The sequence below is a fragment of the Rattus rattus genome, chromosome 7 (assembly GCF_011064425.1).
Source record: "Rattus rattus isolate New Zealand chromosome 7, Rrattus_CSIRO_v1, whole genome shotgun sequence".
NCBI classification, from domain to species: domain Eukaryota; kingdom Metazoa; phylum Chordata; class Mammalia; order Rodentia; family Muridae; genus Rattus; species Rattus rattus.
In genome coordinates this window covers 44629617-44648741 of record NC_046160.1, presented here as the reverse complement: position 1 = coordinate 44648741, position 19125 = coordinate 44629617, and the positions used below count along the sequence as shown (strand labels likewise).

Sequence of the window (19125 nt, the reverse complement as noted above, 5' to 3'; positions counted from 1 at the left end):
TAAAAAAGAACATGTTATTCATCTGTCACTCAAATCTAACTGGGTATCATCTTGAATGAAACTAACGATGGCCAACTGGGCTGTAGTTCTTTGAGAATCCTTCCAAGCGCTGGAGAAATGGCCCAGTGGTTAAAAGCACTGGCTGCTCTTCCGAAGGACCTGGCTTTGATTTCTAGGCTACACAGTGGCTCCCAACTGTCTGTTATTCCATTTCCAAGGGATCCAATGCCCTCTTCTGGCCTACCGGAGCACCAGGCATGAACATGGCGCACATACACGCAGGTAAAATACCCATATGTGTACAACTAAAAATCCCTCCTGCTGATTTCATACAAAGGAAACATCTATTTCATTTCAGAAACTATATTTAGGAGGTGTTTTATTTCACAGCACTCTAAACTGCACTCTAATTTACATATTGAGCATCAACAATAGAAGGTGGCATGGTCAGTATAATTGTTGGACTTCTGTTGACATAGTCAAAATGTGTTCCTTATCAGCGAAGACTGACTGAGTACTGGTCATTGAAGCGGTTTTTTGGAAGACCACAAAGGGAGGAAGAAGATCTAAGTGAATGTAGGACTGAGTATCAAGATGTCGGGTAACACGGCGCTGGGTAGGATGAGACCCTCCATGAGAACTGTTTCCCACCTCAACATTTATTTTAAAAAGAAGCTTACTCTGTATCCTTGGACTATAAGGATCTTCAATTTTGAAAGCAGGATCTAAGGCACGAAATATCACCTAAAAATAGATAAGAGGGTTGGTATTTTTGCAATGATCAAAAAGCAGGCTAACAAGCAGAGAACTGAATCAGAGGCACACAAACCTCTCCTTCTGTTGAGGGCTCAATGTCGGAATACCGAGAGTCACAGATGATGTCATCCACCTTCTTCATGGGGCCAGTCGAAATGCCGGGGAATGAGCTCTCACAGTCGTAGGCGAAGTATCTGTACACGCCCCAAGTCTTCCCAAAGTCAGAAGACCGCTCTATCAGCATGGCCGCCGGACGGAATGTCTAAAAGCAGGAGAAAAGCCTCACTGGATGTTTCTGGTGGCTAATCTGTCCTTTTCAAAAAGGTCACTGAGTGTGCCTCAAGCTGACCTTATGTGGTTGCTTTTTTCAGACTGTGGCTGGATTTCAAAACCTACGTGCTATTCTGTGGAAGCTGCTCTTGCAAGGAAGCACTCGTACCACCTGGTAGATCAGCAAGCTGTTTCTCTTTGAAGCTGATTGATTATAATAAACAGGCATTTGTAACAAACACACTTTGGTATATTAACCACCATGCCCAGGAGAGAACTAAGTTTGAATGCTTGCTTTCTCACTTCTTTATTTAATCATTCCGTAGATGCATCAGCCAGTGGCTTATATAGCATCTATATGCTGTAGTCTAACACACACACACACATACACACACAGAGACATAAAAATCATAGTATAGTATGTCAAGCGCCAAGAACGGTCACACGAAATGTGAGAAAACAAGCAGCACTGTACACAAAACCAAAGAGTGACAACAGCCAAAGCACCTGTTAGCTGGTAAAGAACAAAATGTGAGTCTAGCATTACTGTCCTCCAGGCTCTACCCTGCAACCAATGGAAAGAAGCACAGAGACCACACTGTTAGATGGAGCTCGGAAGTCTTGTGGAAGAGGGGGGAAGGATTGAGGGACCTGAAGAAGATAGGGACTCCACAGGAAGACCAATAGAGTCAACAACCTGGACCCTTGTAGGCTCCCAGAGACTGAACCACCAACTAAAGAGCCAGCATGGGCTGAACCTAGATCTCCCCACCCCCCACATATGTAGTAGATGTGCAGCTTGATCTTCATGTGGGTTCCCCAACAACTGGAATAGGGGCTTCCCTGAACTTGCTGCCTGCCTGTGGATCCCATTCCCCAACTGGGCAGCCTTGTCTGACCTCAGTGAGAGAGGATGCACCTAGTCTGGCAGAGGCTTGATGTGCCAGGGGTAGGGAGTTCGGGGTGGGGATAGGGATGGGAAAATGATACTCAGAGGGGACCTCTGCCTTCTCTAAGAAGGGGAGGGAAGAAAGGCAGGAAGAGCTGGGGGGCTGGTGGTGGGAGGAGAGAGTGTATACTGGGATGTAATGGGATGTAAATTGAATAATTAAATACATTAATGAAAAAAGAACAAAACGCAATAAATACAGTATATCTTAGTGGAAGAGTAGATAGGAAAGAAACACAAGGCCCCAAAGCATGGGTGTCTGTGTTGAAAATGACATGGACGAGCCTCTAATGCTCGTTTGGGCCCAGTTATAGAAGAGCATGGCATTCAGCTGTGCAACGTGGATTTGGAAGTCACTGTGATCACTTAATACTTGAATTCCCTCCAACAAAGCCAATGGCAAGAGAAAGGTCAGCACTCTAGGAAAATGCCCAGCAGGCTGGACACAGGAGAATGGGAGCCGGCAACAGTCGCTGGCTTTTCCTTCTGCCTGTGTGCTCACGAGTGCATACCTTCCTCCAAGCCAGTCGGTGACCTAGCGGAGGAGTGAACAGGCAGAAGGTCAGGGAAATAGGAAAAAAGACAAAACCCTCAAAACATGGCGAAGACTTCAGGAGGCCATGAGGGACACAGTGAAGTGTAAATAAGAAAGCAGATGGAATTCTAGAAATGGGCCACGGGCAGATGCTTCACAGCCATGAACATGCTGTGTGCACTTTAGGAAGAGGAAGCCGGACTGCTGTGGAGAAAAGTCAAAGGAAAAGTTCAGCCAACCTAGAAAACGGAGTTTAAGTAAATGTGAATGTCTGAATTAAGTAAAGTCATCACCTGGCTGCAGGAACTTTTGCAGAGGCTGATGTTACAAACTAGCAAAAATCCGCTAACCTACCTGTTAGTGTCCTTGATAACCCAGACTGACAGATGCAAAGTTGCTTTTCTGCCTATCCAGGCACAGAAGAAGACAATGTTTTTTTTTTTTATCAAACTGCAGAGAATAGTAGACTAAGGATTTTAGACCAGGAATGGAGAAGTGCCTTTGACCACCTGAACCTGGTATGGCTGGTGTGCGGGCATAGCCAATCCCATGAGGCCAAGCACCCAGTTGGGAAGCCTTAAGAGGAGGCTTAGGGAGGGGCACACCTAGTCTGATATCTCTGGATCAGCAGGCAGCAGAGAAGAAACACACAGAAGCTTGTCCTGGCTGGGCTTCCTTGTCTCTCACTTCTGGAAACTTCTAAATCCCAGGGGCCGCTGACCAGTCATCTAATTTCCTGTGGAGTTAAGAAGCTGCTGGAAACCGGAACAACACACTTCACCTAAAGGACGGAAGCCTCTCCCCACTCCCACCGCCCTGCTTAGTCATCAACCTTCTCAGGCCCCATATTGCTGCACAGGGACTGCTGAATGCATGATGAACAGAAGAGACTGGAAAACATCTGTCTATAACAAAAGCACACTGGCACATGCACATAAGTGAGCTTTTCTAGTCTAAGAAAGCCAATCCACCTAGTAAGCAGCCATCTCCAGAGCCAGCTTGGCTGAGGATACACATGAGTTCTTCATCTTTGTCCCTGCCTCTGCTTCGGGCTTTGTCTCTGCTTTCCTTTACAGCGCTGCTAAGGAGACCCACATCTTCCTAAGGACTCAGACTTCTAGGCTATTTTGGACGCGGCCCTTTCCTTCCCCTGACCTGCCTCCGAGCTTTCTCCACTTCAAGGCCAGCCTTTGATTCTAAAGCACCCTAGTGACCATTCTCCGGAAGTAGGGCCTCCTCCTCTCTGCAGTGGTTCTCAAAGCAGCAAGGGCAAAGGGTAGTGGCGTGTAGAAGCACGTGAATACATAGTAAAGTGTTCCAAGGACAGGTGAGCTTCTGACATTTGGAAATTTAAAATGCTCTATAATCTAAAACCAAACAAACAAACAAAAACAAAACAGCTATGTATCCTAGTCTAGCCTGGAACTTGCTTTACAGATCTGGCTGGCCTTGAACCCACGGAGACACAACTGCTGGAGTGTGAAACTTGTGCCATCATGTGGGTTTCCTTGAGAAACTATTTTTGTGACCAACAGGTCAGTGGCTTCCTACTGCCTATAAGGTTTCCATTCCTCAGCAGAGTTGAGGTCCTACTGACTGAGACCTGGTTCTCACTCTCACTTCCCTCACTTGACCTTGAGACAAATGGATGCAGTACTTAATGAACAAGCCTTACACAAAGATCACATCAAGGGTCCACTGCTCTCAGACCAACGGTTGTTTTCCTTTATCTCTTCCCTCTGATAGCTTTCTCATCTCTCCTATGCCAGGTAAAGGGCAGGACTGGTCCCCACTCCTGAAGTTTTTTCATTATGACAGGTTTTGTGTAATACTTGCCTCCCCAGATTTAAACGCTCCATCCTGAAGGTAGTTTCTTAAGCAGGAAGGTAAACAAGCAACTCAAAACAGCTCCAGGAAGTCCCTGAAACTGATCAGATCCTCTAGGTCCCAATATAAGTTGAGAGGAGGAAGGTAAGGTGCAAAGAAAACTCTCAGACAAGACCAGCTACCAGATAAGCAGTAATTGGCTGAGCTGCCTGGGAGAGTTTTAGATCAACTGAGGCACATAGAAAAGACATTCTCTAATTTGCTGAGTGGCCTACAGACTATGCAGTGTGCTCCAGGTCTCCCAGCTTTTGTGAACTGTCACCAATGCTGAAGTGGGCCTTGGAGACGCAACTGTCTGAATCATTTCTGCTCCTGTAAGTAACCCCTCACCCATATTCCTATTAAGTAACTGATACTTGTTCATTAATTCCTGTAACTCCAATAAAACTCATCGGTTCACCAACGAATTGGATTTCGGTAGCGTCAGCATTGGTTCTTAGTCTGTCGGGGGTTTCATATCTGGGGTATGAGTAGTTGAGTGTGTTTTGTTTCACTGGGAAAAGTTTTCTCACAATATAAGCTAACATTAACATCACCACCTTCTTTTAAAGAAGAGTGAAGGGACTCTAGGCAGCCCCGAGCATGGCAAACATGGCTCTGGCAGGCCTTGCCCTCCTCCCCCATTCCGTCTGCCTTGTTAAAAACTGTTACATTACATTCCTAGAGCTGGCCACACCAAGGGCCATTCCCTTATTTGGGTCACTTCCTCCTCCTGAGGCTGACGACCAAGGTCCAGCTATCAACCTATTAAAGTCCAACAATCAAAAGCCCCCTTTGGTTCACCTAATTAACCTGACCAACTAAAATTAAACCTCTTATACTAACATGGGGGTTTCCCCTTTTCTCTATGACTGTCATTTGCCTATGGCCACATCTGTCTCCTCTCTATCCAGAGGCAGTCCTTTGTCCCCCTCTGGGACAAATACCCCTTCCCCCTCTCTCTTGTCCCCTTTCCCTTTTCCCTTGTCTTCTATCTCCTGTCTTAGTCTCTTATTCCCTGCCCTCTGTCCCTCTGGGGCAAGTAACTCTTTGTGCTGAGAACTTAGTCTTGGGGGTCCTGAGCCGATATCGATCTCTTCATAGAGAGCTTTGGAATGGTACCCCAAGTCAGAAAGGTTACCCCTGTTCCCTGAGCATGAGAAATTGCCACACAGCCTTTTGATACACGTGTTTTCCTTCCCATTCTACAGCGAGGAAGCCAAAGTTCTAGACACATATGCCAGGAAATGGCAGAACACAAATTAACACCAACCCTGCCCTAACCCATGGACTCTGTTGTCTCACAGAAGCTAAACCTGAAGGATGAACCTTCTCCCATATGCTGACATCCACATCTTGGACCCAGAGTTCACATCTCAGCACCTTCTCAGCCTAACCTTCAGCACCTAGGTGTAGAACAGAATTCCATCCCTGGCCCACTATTCCCTTGAACCACAGAATATGCACTCATAGGATTTCATATGTAAATGAACTCAGAGCCATCCATGTCTGTGGATGCTCTCTCCAAAGTAAGATGGTGCCACAAACATCAATAAAGAAGACTGTAAATATTTTAGAGGTCACGTAACATGAAGATGACATCTTTACATGAGGCAGTTTGAATTTAACCACTAAGGTTGAGTGTGACCAATGAAAGGCGAACCTAGGCAGCAAGGAGTCCATGATAAGCTGGTAATAGCCCTTATCCAACCACTGTCAGTATTAGTTGTCTCTATTACTCTTCCCGCCCCAACAGTCACAGTGGGTCATTTGGGGGACAGTAAATGGGTGAGCAAGGTACACAGGCCCGGGGACCATGGAGCTTGATGCCCCTCCCAGTCGCATTCTGACTCCTGTCCCTGCCCTGGCTCCTTTGCTTCTTGGGTACCAGATGGAAGCGAGGCTTCTGTGGTTCCTTGCCAGTGAGGTAAACCAATCCCCAGCCCTTTTCCTACCCTGAGAGGATGCCAGCAAGGCCCCAAGTCCAACTGAAAACTACTCAAAGGTGGTTTTAACCTGGGGAGCAATAAGTAAACTATGAGTTTTGTATGTGCTGTAAGCCCTGTGAAGTCTCATTTCCATCCAGGCAGCAGCTTAAGAAACAAAGGCATTTTGTACAGAGACATTCCCTAGCCCCAGAGTCATTTTACATCTTGAAAAGAAAAATGGAGAGAGAGAGAGAGGGAGAGAAAAAAAAATCTACATTTAAGAAGGCAGCCATGTTTCTTTAGGAACTGTAAAACTCTTCCCACGGTTTTTGCAAAACCTTGGAACCTAAGTTTTGCAGCACACTTCGTTTTCAGTTACCAAATTCAGCCTTAAAATATAAACATGAAGGATCAGAGATGCAAAGGTTTTATTGTGGTTTGGAAGGGAGTCAAACACTGCCTTTCTCTATGGCAGAAACACAGGGATCTCTAATAAGTTTATAGATAAATTAGGATGGAGACTCTACTTACTGACAGGAGGCATGTGTGAAGGGCAGTTATTCACATCCCTGTTGTAAAAGCTCCACCATCATCCCAGCTTATGACGTCAATAACATTTACGTTCTCGTTCTGGCCAACTCATTAGAGTTGGATGTGGCAGTCACAGATCTCTTGAGCCTGCATCTATCTGAGACGGCAGGGATTCCTTACCTTGAAAGTCATGATGAGATGCGTGAAGTGGAATTCTGCTTCCAGGTCCAGTTGGACAGTTACGTTCTCCACACCTGGATTTTTACAGCAATAAAGGAAGCGGTAAGACCAATGGGGCATGTCTCTGAACAGCTGACTCTCTTCCTAAGTGGGCGTTAAGCTCCTCATACAAGTTCCCTCTTGTGTCTGAAAGCTGGAGTTGACATTATTAAGGGGGGTCCTTTGCACTTATTTTAGCAGTGAAGAGCGAGTCAGAACAATTCTTCATAAATCACCCCGGAGTTCTGCTTACTGGGTTTGTTCGCTGCCACAGACACCTGGCAGAAGAAGGCCTCTCAATGCTGTTTGCACAGGAAGCCATAAATAACCACTGCCCCCCAACCCTCCAAGCCAAATGCAGCCCCTCCCCCAACACACACTTGCAGCACGCACAGTAGGGGATCAGTTTGCAGAGACATATAAAAGAATACAAATGATTACTTTCTCCCCGCTAATTGACAGCAAAGAAAGCAGGTGAGTATCACAAGTGTTAATATTTGCCAACTCAGGGAAATTCATCCATGATGGAAGCGGCCTTTGGCTACACTTCTGCATCTGAGGCAAAGAACCGGTCAGATAAATAAACCTGTCCCTGAACAAACAAACTTCTTTCCTTCCAGGGGGAAAGCCTGCACAAACAAAACTGCACAGTGCATGGTGCCCCAAGGGTCAGAGACCCACTTGAACACACTAAAAAAGACGCAGGAATTCCAGGGATGAGAAGCACCTCCCCCAATCCCCCAGAGACCTCTAAGACGCCTCCCTGGGTGAAGAGACTGTCCCTGTAGGGAGATGCCTTAGGGCCCATCTTCCCAAGCAAAGAAGCCTGGAAGACAGGAATGTGTCAGGATGAATCATGTTACAGCTGGTATACTCTCAGGAAGTCAGTAGGACCTTTTGAAATAAACTTGCCTGCTGGAAAACAGCCAAGTCGACTGAGGGGGAAAAGTGGTCACTGGAACGGATATGAGTTAGTTGGAATGTTAAAGAAAAACACCGCACTCATAGCATCCGAGCCTTATCTAATTCGCTAAAAAAGAACCATCGAACAAACTACTCTGGGCAGCTCCTTCTGAGTGAAGTATTAGCAACTACACATTTCTCCTCTTCTAGGCTTCTGAAAAGCTGTGATGCTTGTTCAGAACTAAGAGATAAAGCGGGAAAGCACAGAGCAAGACGAGCAACATTTCTGTAACAAAGGAACTGCATCCGGTATCCCCCAAAAGCCCATTCCATTTAGATTCACAGCCTAATAAAATTGGGCGTTTTCCTCTTACTATGGGAAGGAAAAAAAAATCTACAGAAGAGACTAAGATTATTTTACGGTGTATGACTTGTCATATCCAAGAACAGAACCCTGAGAAGAGTGAGTTAAAAGTCACTGGGCATTCCAGGCCAGTCCCGGAACCTGAGCCCTTGGATTCAACCTCACCCTTTAACCGCCCAGCTCCCACCCAACACTCAGAGAGGAGATAAAGTCAGAATCACAGTCTTCAATGGTGAGTGATCAGACAACAAGAGACAACAAGGTATAGTAACAATGGGGTGACTTTCTGGATGCCAAACCCCATCTGTCTAATCTCATCTGTGACAGAGCTCAGGCCCCCACTGTTTGCAAAATCTTTCTGGCATCTGGGACCTTTTGTTCCCCTCAATGCTATTGAAACGAATGAACTCCTGACACATGGAAGACTATTTTAACATTTCTTAACTTAAATGGGGCCATCCTCCCGATGTCCAGGAAGCAATGTATTTCTACTTCATTGCAGGGGTCACTCCAGAGGTCAGGAAGAGCGCCTACACTCTGCTCATGAAAAGGTTTAGACTGTTTCTGCAGTCCCTGTGACTCACACGGGTAGTCTTCCTTCATACTGAACCATATCACCTTGTGTGTTCCCTTGTAAAAACTACCCACCCTGAAAAGTTAGCTGCATGCTTTCAGAGGGGGCAAGTATGTATCCAATAGGATTCTCAAGACTGACCAATAAACCAGACTAGAATCAGAGTCCTTCTAAAAAACCTGCAATTCACAGCCAGTTACTGAAAGCCATAAAGGAATTCCTCATAACAGAGGGATGAATGACAAGTGCCAGCCTGTATCCGAAGATACAGGACAGGTAATGAGGAGATCTAGCTGTTTCCAGGTTGTTTACGGTCAAGCTTACGTTCACTTCCACAGGGACTCCTTCTATAATTAAAAAAAGAAAAGAAGATGTAGCGAAGTCCAGCACACGTGGCAGAATACACCTGTAATCTCAGGTTGGGAATCCAATGTAAAGACTGAGGTAGGGGGTTGGGGATTTAGCTCAGTGGTAGAGTGCTTGCCTAGCAAGCGCAAGGCCCTGGGTTCGGTCCCCAGCTCCGAAAAAAAGAAAAAAGAAAAGAAGATTAAAAAAAAGACTGAGGTAGGAAGGCTTCAACTTTGAAGCCAACCTGTGTTTCACATAAAGCAACAGGCTTTCAAAATGAAAAAAAATCTAAGATCCACGTTACATGGTTAGAAATAACCAATACACCACTGTACCTTTATTCCCTAGATTTCCGTCTTGGTTTTATACCAACATTAACATATCTGATTGACTCATTGATTGACTAGGAGGCACACTGCACAGTCTCGTCACAGTTCTTATTTTATGGGCCTATCAGTTGTTTCATGAATCTTCTTGTAGCTGGAAGGTGGGGGAGGGGATGTGTGTTTTTTGTTACCCACCCCCTTCCTTGAGGGCTCACAAAAAAAGTGCTATGTTCTTTCTGGGGAAGCCTGAGGTATGTTAGTCTTCCCATGCTCTCTCCTGACTCCCTTCAGTACACACCCATTCCCCTGAAGCCCCCTCAGGGCGAGGCCTGCAAACTCCTTTGGTCTAGCATCAAAGGGTGCCTCCAGACAGCAGGAACTTCGGGAAGGAGGGTCAGATTTGACTAAGCAAGTAATCCTGTCAGGGTCTCTAATCAGAGGACCCGGAAGCAAATCATAGCCACGAATACCCATGCGAACTTCTTCCCAGTTAACACTCAGACACACTCCACGAAACCTGTTCCCACACTAATCACGTACCATTTTCCGATTGCCACCAAATCTTAAGGCGGTTAGGAGCAAACGTCGTGACCACATTTTCAATGAGATGGCTGTCAGGATTGAGGGTCTCGTGATAAGGATCTCGGGAATCACATATGAAGCATTTCTTGTCCTCCTAAAAACAAAACAGTTGCATGAGCCTATGAAGCAAGGTCATTTAAAAAGAAAAATGAAGCATGAAGAACAGAAAACAAACAACCACGTTCAAGAAAGATGAATGTGGAAAAATTATACAATGTATGGCCCGTTTCTCACTTTTAAACTTACCGAACTTGTCTAAAAAACCTCCAGAAAACTACTACTTCCTACCTCGCAATTTAAGATCAAGAGTAAAATAGGGCATGGTTTCCATAAGCTACTAACTTAATCAAAATTAAATGTCTAGGCCTACATCTTGATCTCTGTCCTCAGCTTTCTCAGAAGTCAAATGCAGAAGAGGCATCAGAGAGCTTTGGCGGACTTAATGCAAACTGAAAAGGAAGGGAAAACGAACAAAAGCAACAACAAAACCCAAAAGAACAGAAAACAATTCAGCCGACCTGATTTTCTAGAGCCTACAGGAAGCAGGAACCATAGATGAGCAAAGGCATCCCTGGGAGCCAGGTTCTCAGTTTCTACTTTGTCCAAGGTTGGGAGACCAGGCTGACCTGCAAACTGCTCATTGTATCTGGGGCAGGAAGTCCTATGCTGGGAATCACTAGAAACTGAAGGTACTTCTGAAGATCCCACATGAGCATACGCTAGAATGAGGACAGACTCTGGTTTCCATGAAAGTAAATTCATTCCTTGTTTTCTCTTTTTTCCTCTAAATGGCAGCCACAGCCACTCCAGCAGAAGATCTCTCCTCTTCACAGCATGTCACAGAGAACCATAAACAACACTTAAGGGTTTCTGTTCCCATATGGAGCTTGGCTCTGTGCCTATGTTTTTTGCAATACAGATTTTTTTTTTACATCTAGAAATGATGTTAAGAATGAACATCTACAGACCAATAACATATCTTATAAACAGAATTTGGTCAGAGGTAGCCTAATGCCAACATAATCTGTACTTTTACATTTGCATTTATTTAATTAACTTCTGGTCGAAAGAGATTCAAAGATGGGGGTTGGGGGAAGGACCCCTGGGGCAGTCAGGGTGGAGGTACAAAGGGATCAGGAACTACAGTACCACCCTGTCATTCTATACTCCTCAGTGCTTCTCTACAATGTCACAGCTAATCATACAAACCAGGGAGTCGGACTTTACTTGCTTTTAAGTGAAGTTTTCACTGTGTATGAAGCTGCTTTCAGGATCTGGTGACTCACTGACAAGAGCACCCTGACCTCTGGAGTAAATGTTAGCAAGACGTTTTAGGTGAAATTAAAATGCTAATATTAGAAAAGGTAACATGAATTGCCTTCATTAACTTGTAGTCAAGGAAACTAGTTCTGAAGAACAATTACCAGAACTACAAAAAAAAAAAAAAAGGTTAATTATAGCCTCCCTTCTAATCAGGAGGAAGCAGTCTAGACAGCTCTGTATAAACCTGGAAGCAAATGAGTGGAATCCACTTTACCATGCTGTGGCTCCATTATGTTACATGTGCAAAGCCCAGGTCACCCCCACGCATGGGTGGACCGAGGGGGTTCTGCATGCCATCCTTGGAAGTTGCCCTGCACATGAGACTAACACCTGTCACTGTCAGAGACCCCATTCCATTTCCAGCCTCTTTTTATTTTTCCCAGACAGTGGGGGTAGGTGGTGTTGGGGGATGGAGATAAGACTGAACAAAAAGATTCTTCTTTGGAATACTGTATGACTTTTCCCCCTCACATTAGCTCTTATCTAACTAAATATGACCAATGAAATCTAAAAACTGAGACCACTTTTAGAAGCATATACTGCTCGGAAACTTCATTCTGGTCTTCCACTACCAGGATGCCATGACAACCAGAGCATTTTTCAATAAGGAAGTATGTCTGATCCTGATGGAATCTCCTTAAAAGACTTCAGGGTCTGAAGCGTCCTTCAGGGTCTCAAGCATATGATGGAAAATCCAGCACCAACGATCAAAGAAGAGGGCTGAACCATCTTCAACACCCAACTTCAAAAGGGGTTGACAACAAAACAAAACACACAGGACCCTACAGAGCACAGGACAGGAACTAAGTTCATCTGTAGCCTGGGCTTCTCCTATTGATGTTGGTGGTAGGTGGCAGGAAAATGTTTGGCGGATTCGACCGTGTAAATGGAGAGATTGGGATGGTAGGGTAAACTACGAGCTTAATCCCAGGGCTCTCTCTGCTGGTTGTATTTCCCATCTGGATTGACAGCAGGATGTAGAGTCTCCTGGGCAAGCCCCTTTGATCGGCCAGGAGGAAGAGGATGCAGTCCACAATACATTCACTAGCCAGACTCGCCTCACCTGCAGGTGGCTGACAATGCAGTAGGGCTCTGGTTTGTGCAGTCCGCATGTCGAGGTCACTGAGAGCTTTTGAGCTCGGCCGATGAGAAGGTCGCCAGTGGCGGGGTAGCAGCTGCCTTCCGCGCAGCCATAGCTGAACTCTGGTTCCTGAGCGCTCACTCCGGTGCCCCATAGGGCTACAGAAGAGAAAAGCAACAAGGTTAGGAGGAAGGGAGAAGAAAGCAACGGACAAGCCGGAGCAAAAGAAAAACAGCAGGAGGGGCAGGCAGAGGATTCAAGAGAAAGAATACATAGAAAAACACAATGGAGAGATAGGCGCAGAAGAGGCCTGGAAAGCTGGGACCAGGAGAGAAGGATGGGGGGGTGGGGTGGGGGAGGGACGGGACCCAGACTAGTCATTAGGTTTGACTAATAGTCGTCAGCTGAGCGCAGCACCAAGGAAATCCAACTGACTCTCTTGTCTACTCTGATCTGCCCCAGCCGAGCAGAGCCTCTCTATGAAAGGTGGACGTAGTGACCCAGTCACTTCGACGTGCCTGGATCAGGGCACAGTGAGGTTGACACCGACACACGCAGCACATTCGCTAAGGAGAACCGGCGTGCAAGCGGCAGTAGGTGCATCCTCGGTGTGTGGGAAACCTGTGGGCATGGGGGTGGGGTGGGGGCACAAAAATATGTCCGCGTGCTCGTGCCAGGGTCACCGGCGATAGCGCCGGGATGAGGCATCGTGTTTGCCACAGAAGCTGATTCCACGAGCTAGAGACCGCTGGTGTGTCTCTGTAGCTCTGTAGTGGCTTCAACGCTTCGCCATTCCAGCAAAGCACCCGGCCCAACTGTTCGTGGTGCCACCCAGAGACAAACAAGGATGGTTAATTAAAGCCACATGGCCCCAATCTGTTCCCAAGTCGAAGCCTGCTCCGGGCCCCTACACTTTTGTGCGTAATTGGTTTTTCCAGGACCCTTCGCTGCCTGCCCAGCCACACCAGGGAGCATGCCTTCCACGGAGGGGAAACAGCGTTTAACTGGTAAATGTGCAAAGCCCCGGAGCAATAGCCTCGGAAGCCAGCAGGAGCGCGAGCTCTGTGCGCAAAACCCAGGGGATGCGGGTCCGCGGAGCTCCGCGTGCGCGGTCCCCAGCCACCACCGAAGGAGAGCGGTGGCGATCGATCCCACGGCGTTATTTCCAACCACCTCTCTCTCCTCCGACCCCCCAAGATTCCTTCAATGCCGGGGCAAAACCGGTTTGGGTTTTTTTTTTTCCCCCCACCGCCCGAGCACACCCCTCCCCCCAACCCTTAGCTTGAGTTACCTAGGACACCAAAGGCGAACACCTGGAGCACCCCCATGTCCAGTCCTTGCAGGCGAGGGGACGCGGCACGGGAAGGAGGACGCGGCAGGCAAGCTGCCCGTCTTTTCTTCGTGTCTTCCTTTCTGGAGAGGTAGAGGGGGGAAAAGGCAAATGTTGGGAGAGAGGAGAGGGGCCTTTCCATTTCCTGCCGCTCCCACGGAAGCGGGGGCTGGGCCCAGGAAGGGGGTCAAGTCGCTTAAGTACTTTGTTCTCCTCACCCGGCTGGGCGAGCGCTCTAGTGGCTCCTGGCAGCCCACCGGCCCAAAGAAGGGAATTAGAAAGTTTCGCCTAGGGAGGAACCGAGGGAGGCGTCTCTGCTCATGCGCACATGGAGAGCGGGGGCGGAGGGGGCGGGAGACAGCAAGTTGGCTGAGGGTGGGGGTTGAGGTCCAGGTCCCACCTCCCCAGGCGCCTCTTTTGTTTTAAGGCAGTTTCTGCGGACGCTGTAGGGCTTTGGTACTGAGTTCCCTGCATGGGCTGCAGGGTCCATTTCTGGTCGCGCTTCCTGAGCGGAGCCCGTTGGGGAGGGATGCGTTGGGGCTGGTCCCAGAGGTAGGTGTGTAGATCGGCCGGTAAAGGGGACCGGTAGGACCTACCGCGGACTCATATTTTAACGTTTATAAGTAGTGAGTCACGAAATGTGCTCAAGGCTAGGAACTCTGGCAACTAGCGCTGGAGGGAGGTGAGTTGGGTTAAGCCCTTAGAAAGAGGGTCAACCTGTCTGGTTCTTAGGAACTTGAGCTCCCTACACCACTTCTCGGGATCAACGAGCTAGAGCTTTGCGTGGGTGGGTCCTACCTGTGCGGTGTCCTCATATTTCATAGGAAGGACACAACTAGCTGCTTATTCTTTGCGCACGAGTTCACTCGGGACGTACCTATAGTCTCTGCTACCCAGGAAGGCATGGCTTGGAATTCTCTCTTCTGTTCAAATACACACAAAATAACCTATGTGTTACCTGACCCGAGGTAATTTCTTGAATTCCTTTTCCCACCTCACGGTGGAAGGCCTGTGTCAACAGCCTGGAAGTTGGTGATTTTTGATGAGACGCCCTTCACCTCACTACAGAGTCCTGCAAGTAACTCCACCTTAAGCCTATAGAGAGGGGAGGGGCTCTAAGGAAGCCTCTCATAGCGCCGCAAGGTTAAATGGGGGTGAACAGAAGGTCCCCCGTACTGGGGGACCTTAGAAAGGAAAAAGGGGCTGGGGACCAGACCCCAGACCTTTGTAAGAGCCCAATCCGGTTGCCTTAAAGTGTTCCTTAGTCTGTCCCTGGAACGAGGGAGCTTAAGTCAGTTGTTAGACCAGTCAGATTTGATTGTTTTCCAGCCATCCCCAGGAGAAGGGATTAAGCGGCTGATTGGTCAGTTTTTAACTTAGCTGAAATGAAATTGGGCCTAGGGAAGTTTATAATCACTAGACCATAGAATACGCTGCCCTTCGAGTTTAGAAATGTGTGTTAATTATTCTCCAAATCAGCATTTGCCCTGGTGCAGTTTCTCCAATATCTTGAGATTCCCAAGGGCTGGCAGCACAGCCTGCAGGGCATTGAGAGCATGCTACTGTTGAAAGAGTATGGATGTCTATAGACATTAATAATAATAATAATAATAATAATAATAATAATAATAATAATAATAAAAATGCAAACCTCTTTTCTCAGCCTTTAGGGCCCTGAACCAAAGTTTTATATTGGTTGCAAATAAGTTGCAAATTCCATTCAACTCCTGTTTTCTGAGACTGGCCTTTGCAGACAAGTCCTCCTGGCCACCTGCCCCTCTCTTTGTAAAGGGTTAGTCTTCAGCACTTCTCAAGAGTGTGGCTGCTCTCCTGACCACCTCGCTCCAAGGAACCAACACTACTAAAAACAAAAACAAAATAAGGGTTTTAACATTTGCGTGTGATGCGTATGCGTGCGTGGGAGCCAGCAGTTGATGTCTGGCGGCTTTCTCTGTTATCCTCCTTATTTATTGAGACGGTGCCTCTTTGAATCTGGAACTCACTGAGCCCACCTCATACTTGCCTCCTCTCCTAAGAGCAGCAGGCTCACACAAAAACCTGCTGGATTTCTTTCATCTTAATTGGAAGTAAAAGGAGCCTTGGCTTTGCCTTGCCTACCCTGTCCTCCATTCCTTTCTATAGCCCAGGCTCTTGTCCTTAGGTTCTCCGCTTCCTCACAGCTCCTCATAGCTCCTCCCACCACAATCCTGCCTGCTTCCATCTCTATCATAACTCTTAGCTTGTCCAGCAACACACACACACACACACACACACACACACACACACACACACACACACACCACCTCTTTGACCCCTTAGGGACATAAGCTTCAAATGACCACACCCTTCCTCTTCAAGACCCCTCTAGTCCTGGCATCCAGGACACAATTCGGAATATTTCTCCCTGGATTTGACCTCTTCCATTTCTCTTCATCATCTCTGATCCCATAAACACCAGTGTTCCCAAAGGTCATATCTTCTCTATCCCCCACCCCCCACACTCCCCCCCCCCGCCACACACAGTCACCCACATCCAGGGGCTCCACCAACTGGCTTCATCCCCCTCCCTACCCACATCTGCATCCTTTATCTGACTCAGAACGTTCTAACAGGCCAACGTAGCTCCCCTTCGCCGATGAATCGAATCAGCAGGCACACACAATCGCTGCCTTCCCACCCGCCCTTAGAGAGCAAGGCGAGTGAACTTTCGTGTGGATTATTGGTGCCGTGGTTCACCGCTTCCCTCCAGATAGAAAGCCAGGGACTTTCATATGCTCTGGCATGATTGGTGGGGAACAAATTTGGAACTCCATTATTGTTAATAATGACAGTGACAGCAGAGTTACATGTCAATGAAGCCATCCCAGCTTGCAAATCATGGATACGTCTCCTTCGGCCACTCCTTTGAGCTAATCATGGAGTCCTGCTCTGGTTTCCAAGCATCTAGCTGCCATCTCCCCCACTCCCTGACATTCTTTTTTTTTATGATTTATTTATGTATATGAATACACTGTACACTGTCGCTGTCTTCAGACACACCAGAAGAGAGCATCAGATCCCATTACAGATGGTTGTGAGCCAGGATTGCTAGGAGTTGAATTCAAGACCTCTGGAAGAGCAGTCGGTGCCCTTAAGCGCTCAGCCATCTCTCCAGCCCCATCCCTGACATTCTAATTTCCAGATCTTGTCCTCTCCAGTCAGCTCCTCCCCAGGACTCACAGGAGTCTTCAGAGGTACAGCCTTCATCATCCTATTCTCTCGTTTAAAAGCTACACTGTATATCTTCATGACTGTTCCTGGGCCCCTATAGGGACTCAGTTGCACGTCCACACAGTTTTTTCCACAGCCTTTCCCGCTTCCAGCATTAAGCCTGATGCAGCGTATGTGACACAATGCTCTAACTATGTGCTTATGTGCTTATCTCTCCCAGGGGACAATGAGGCAAGGACAAGCACAACGTTTTCCCCACCCACCCAGACGCTGGCTAGCATACCACCAGGTCCATCAGAGGTACTCAGTAAATTGTGTTTGTATCCAAGTTAAGGCCACTCTCTGTTTTGAAAATATCCTTAATTCATGTATGTCTGCTTTCTAGTTACCTACTATGAATTTGTTTCTAGTCAGAGGACGTCACTACCCTATTGAGTTCATTTTAGGAATCCTTTCCAATTTTACACACGAACAAACTCTTGCAGCTTATTACATTTTATGCAACTTCCTCTTTTTTTCCTGAAAATGTTGCAAGTTGGGGAGGAGTGGTTGCCTTGTTAGTCAGCCTGCTCAGGGCTTCACTCTGGCTGGCTAGACTTTCACTCACACTCACCCTGGAGAGCTCTCTGATTTGGAATGGGCAGGTGGGATTGCAAATTATTGGTTATTGTGTCTCAAAGAATATGGGGCGGTTATCTCTTGGAGGCATTTATTATTCCTGCTTGAAAAACTTCCACTGAGAACCATTTTCAAGGTCATCCTCATTTCCCGGGACTTAAATGCCAAGTATGCGTCTCATTTTACATTCTGATTAACAGTGAGGCATCAAGGACTTTGCATTCAAGACTTTGATCTTTAGATCGGAGAACCTGACTGTTTACACAAGCTTGCTCTCTAGAAAAGTATTAGGTTTTGGCTGCTTTGAAAATTAGGTTGAAGTGTATTTTTCTGGAGATTCAGAATTGATCTCTTTCTCTCTCTGTCCTGTGTGTGTGTATGTGTATAAATTCTTACGTCTTAGATGTCTGCTTTTAGAAGAAAATTTTATGAATAATCACACTTTCTCTGGTTAAGGAGAAAAAAACAAACAAACCAACACTACCCGACTTAGTTCATTTCAGGAATACCAGAATTTCACTTACAAACCAATTCTTCTTGTGTATTGTAGTTCCTACAACTTCCCCCATTCCTGAATGTGTTGCCGAATGTGTTTGGAAGGCAACGGTTGGGTGTCTCAGAGTACCTTTGTGTACCTTAAAGTGTTTTGAATAAGAACATCTTCCGGGCTGGAGAGATGGCTCAGTGGTTAAGAGCACTGACTGCCCTTCCAGAGGTCCTGAGTTCAAATCCCAGCAACCACATGATGGCTCACAACCATCTGTAATGAGATCTGATGCCCTCTTCTGGCGTGTCTGAAGACAACTACCGTGTACTCATATACATAAAATAAAATAAATCTTTTAAAAAAAAAAGAAAAAATATCTTCCATAGACTTAAGTATTTGAACACTGGGTCCCCAGTTGATTGTCCTGTTTGGGGAGATCTTGCCCTGAACTCTGAGGAGGAGACAGACACATGAAAGTGAGAAGCCACGTGGCATGCTGAGAATAAATGATCATCAAGATGTGACCCAGTCAGGGAACAGAGCCAAAGCTATCGGCCTAAGCGTTTACTCTCTGAGTCGTTATTTCAGGGAACAAAGGTGGGAAGACGTGAGGTTAAGGATGACTATAAGCACATTCCCCCCACTTCCAGTTCCCTCTCTCTACTTCCTGATTGGGTGTGATTTGTGAGCCCGCTGCTCATTGTGTAGGTCCCCCGCCATGACAAACTCTTATCCCTCTGGAACCCTAAGCCAAAATAAACTTTTTTCTTGGTCATGATATTTTATCACAGGAACAGAAAAGTAACTGCTCTGCCCTGTATACTACATAGATCAGTACTCCACAGTTCTGTACTAAATGGTCCTGTCCCTGATTAACAATTTGAAAGCAATATCTGTATTTTGTCCAACTTTGTTTTCCCATTAG

The 19125-nt window shown here is 46.7% G+C and overlaps 1 protein-coding gene across 1 annotated transcript in view; it reads right to left on the bottom strand.

Annotated features, from left to right (window-relative positions):
• Positions 1–14181, bottom strand: part of Lamb1 (laminin subunit beta 1) — a 64667-nt gene extending 50486 nt beyond the window's left edge. Inside the window, exons 1-6 of the mRNA XM_032907592.1 lie at positions 13847–14181; positions 12538–12713; positions 10110–10245; positions 7016–7089; positions 830–1018; positions 681–744 (exon numbers count right to left, since the gene is read on the bottom strand). Coding sequence (XP_032763483.1) covers positions 681–744; positions 830–1018; positions 7016–7089; positions 10110–10245; positions 12538–12713; positions 13847–14027 — 820 coding nt within the window. The 5' untranslated portion in view covers positions 14028–14181. The remainder of the gene's footprint in view (positions 1–680; positions 745–829; positions 1019–7015; positions 7090–10109; positions 10246–12537; positions 12714–13846) is intronic.
• Between the last annotated feature and the right edge of the window lie 4944 nt (positions 14182–19125).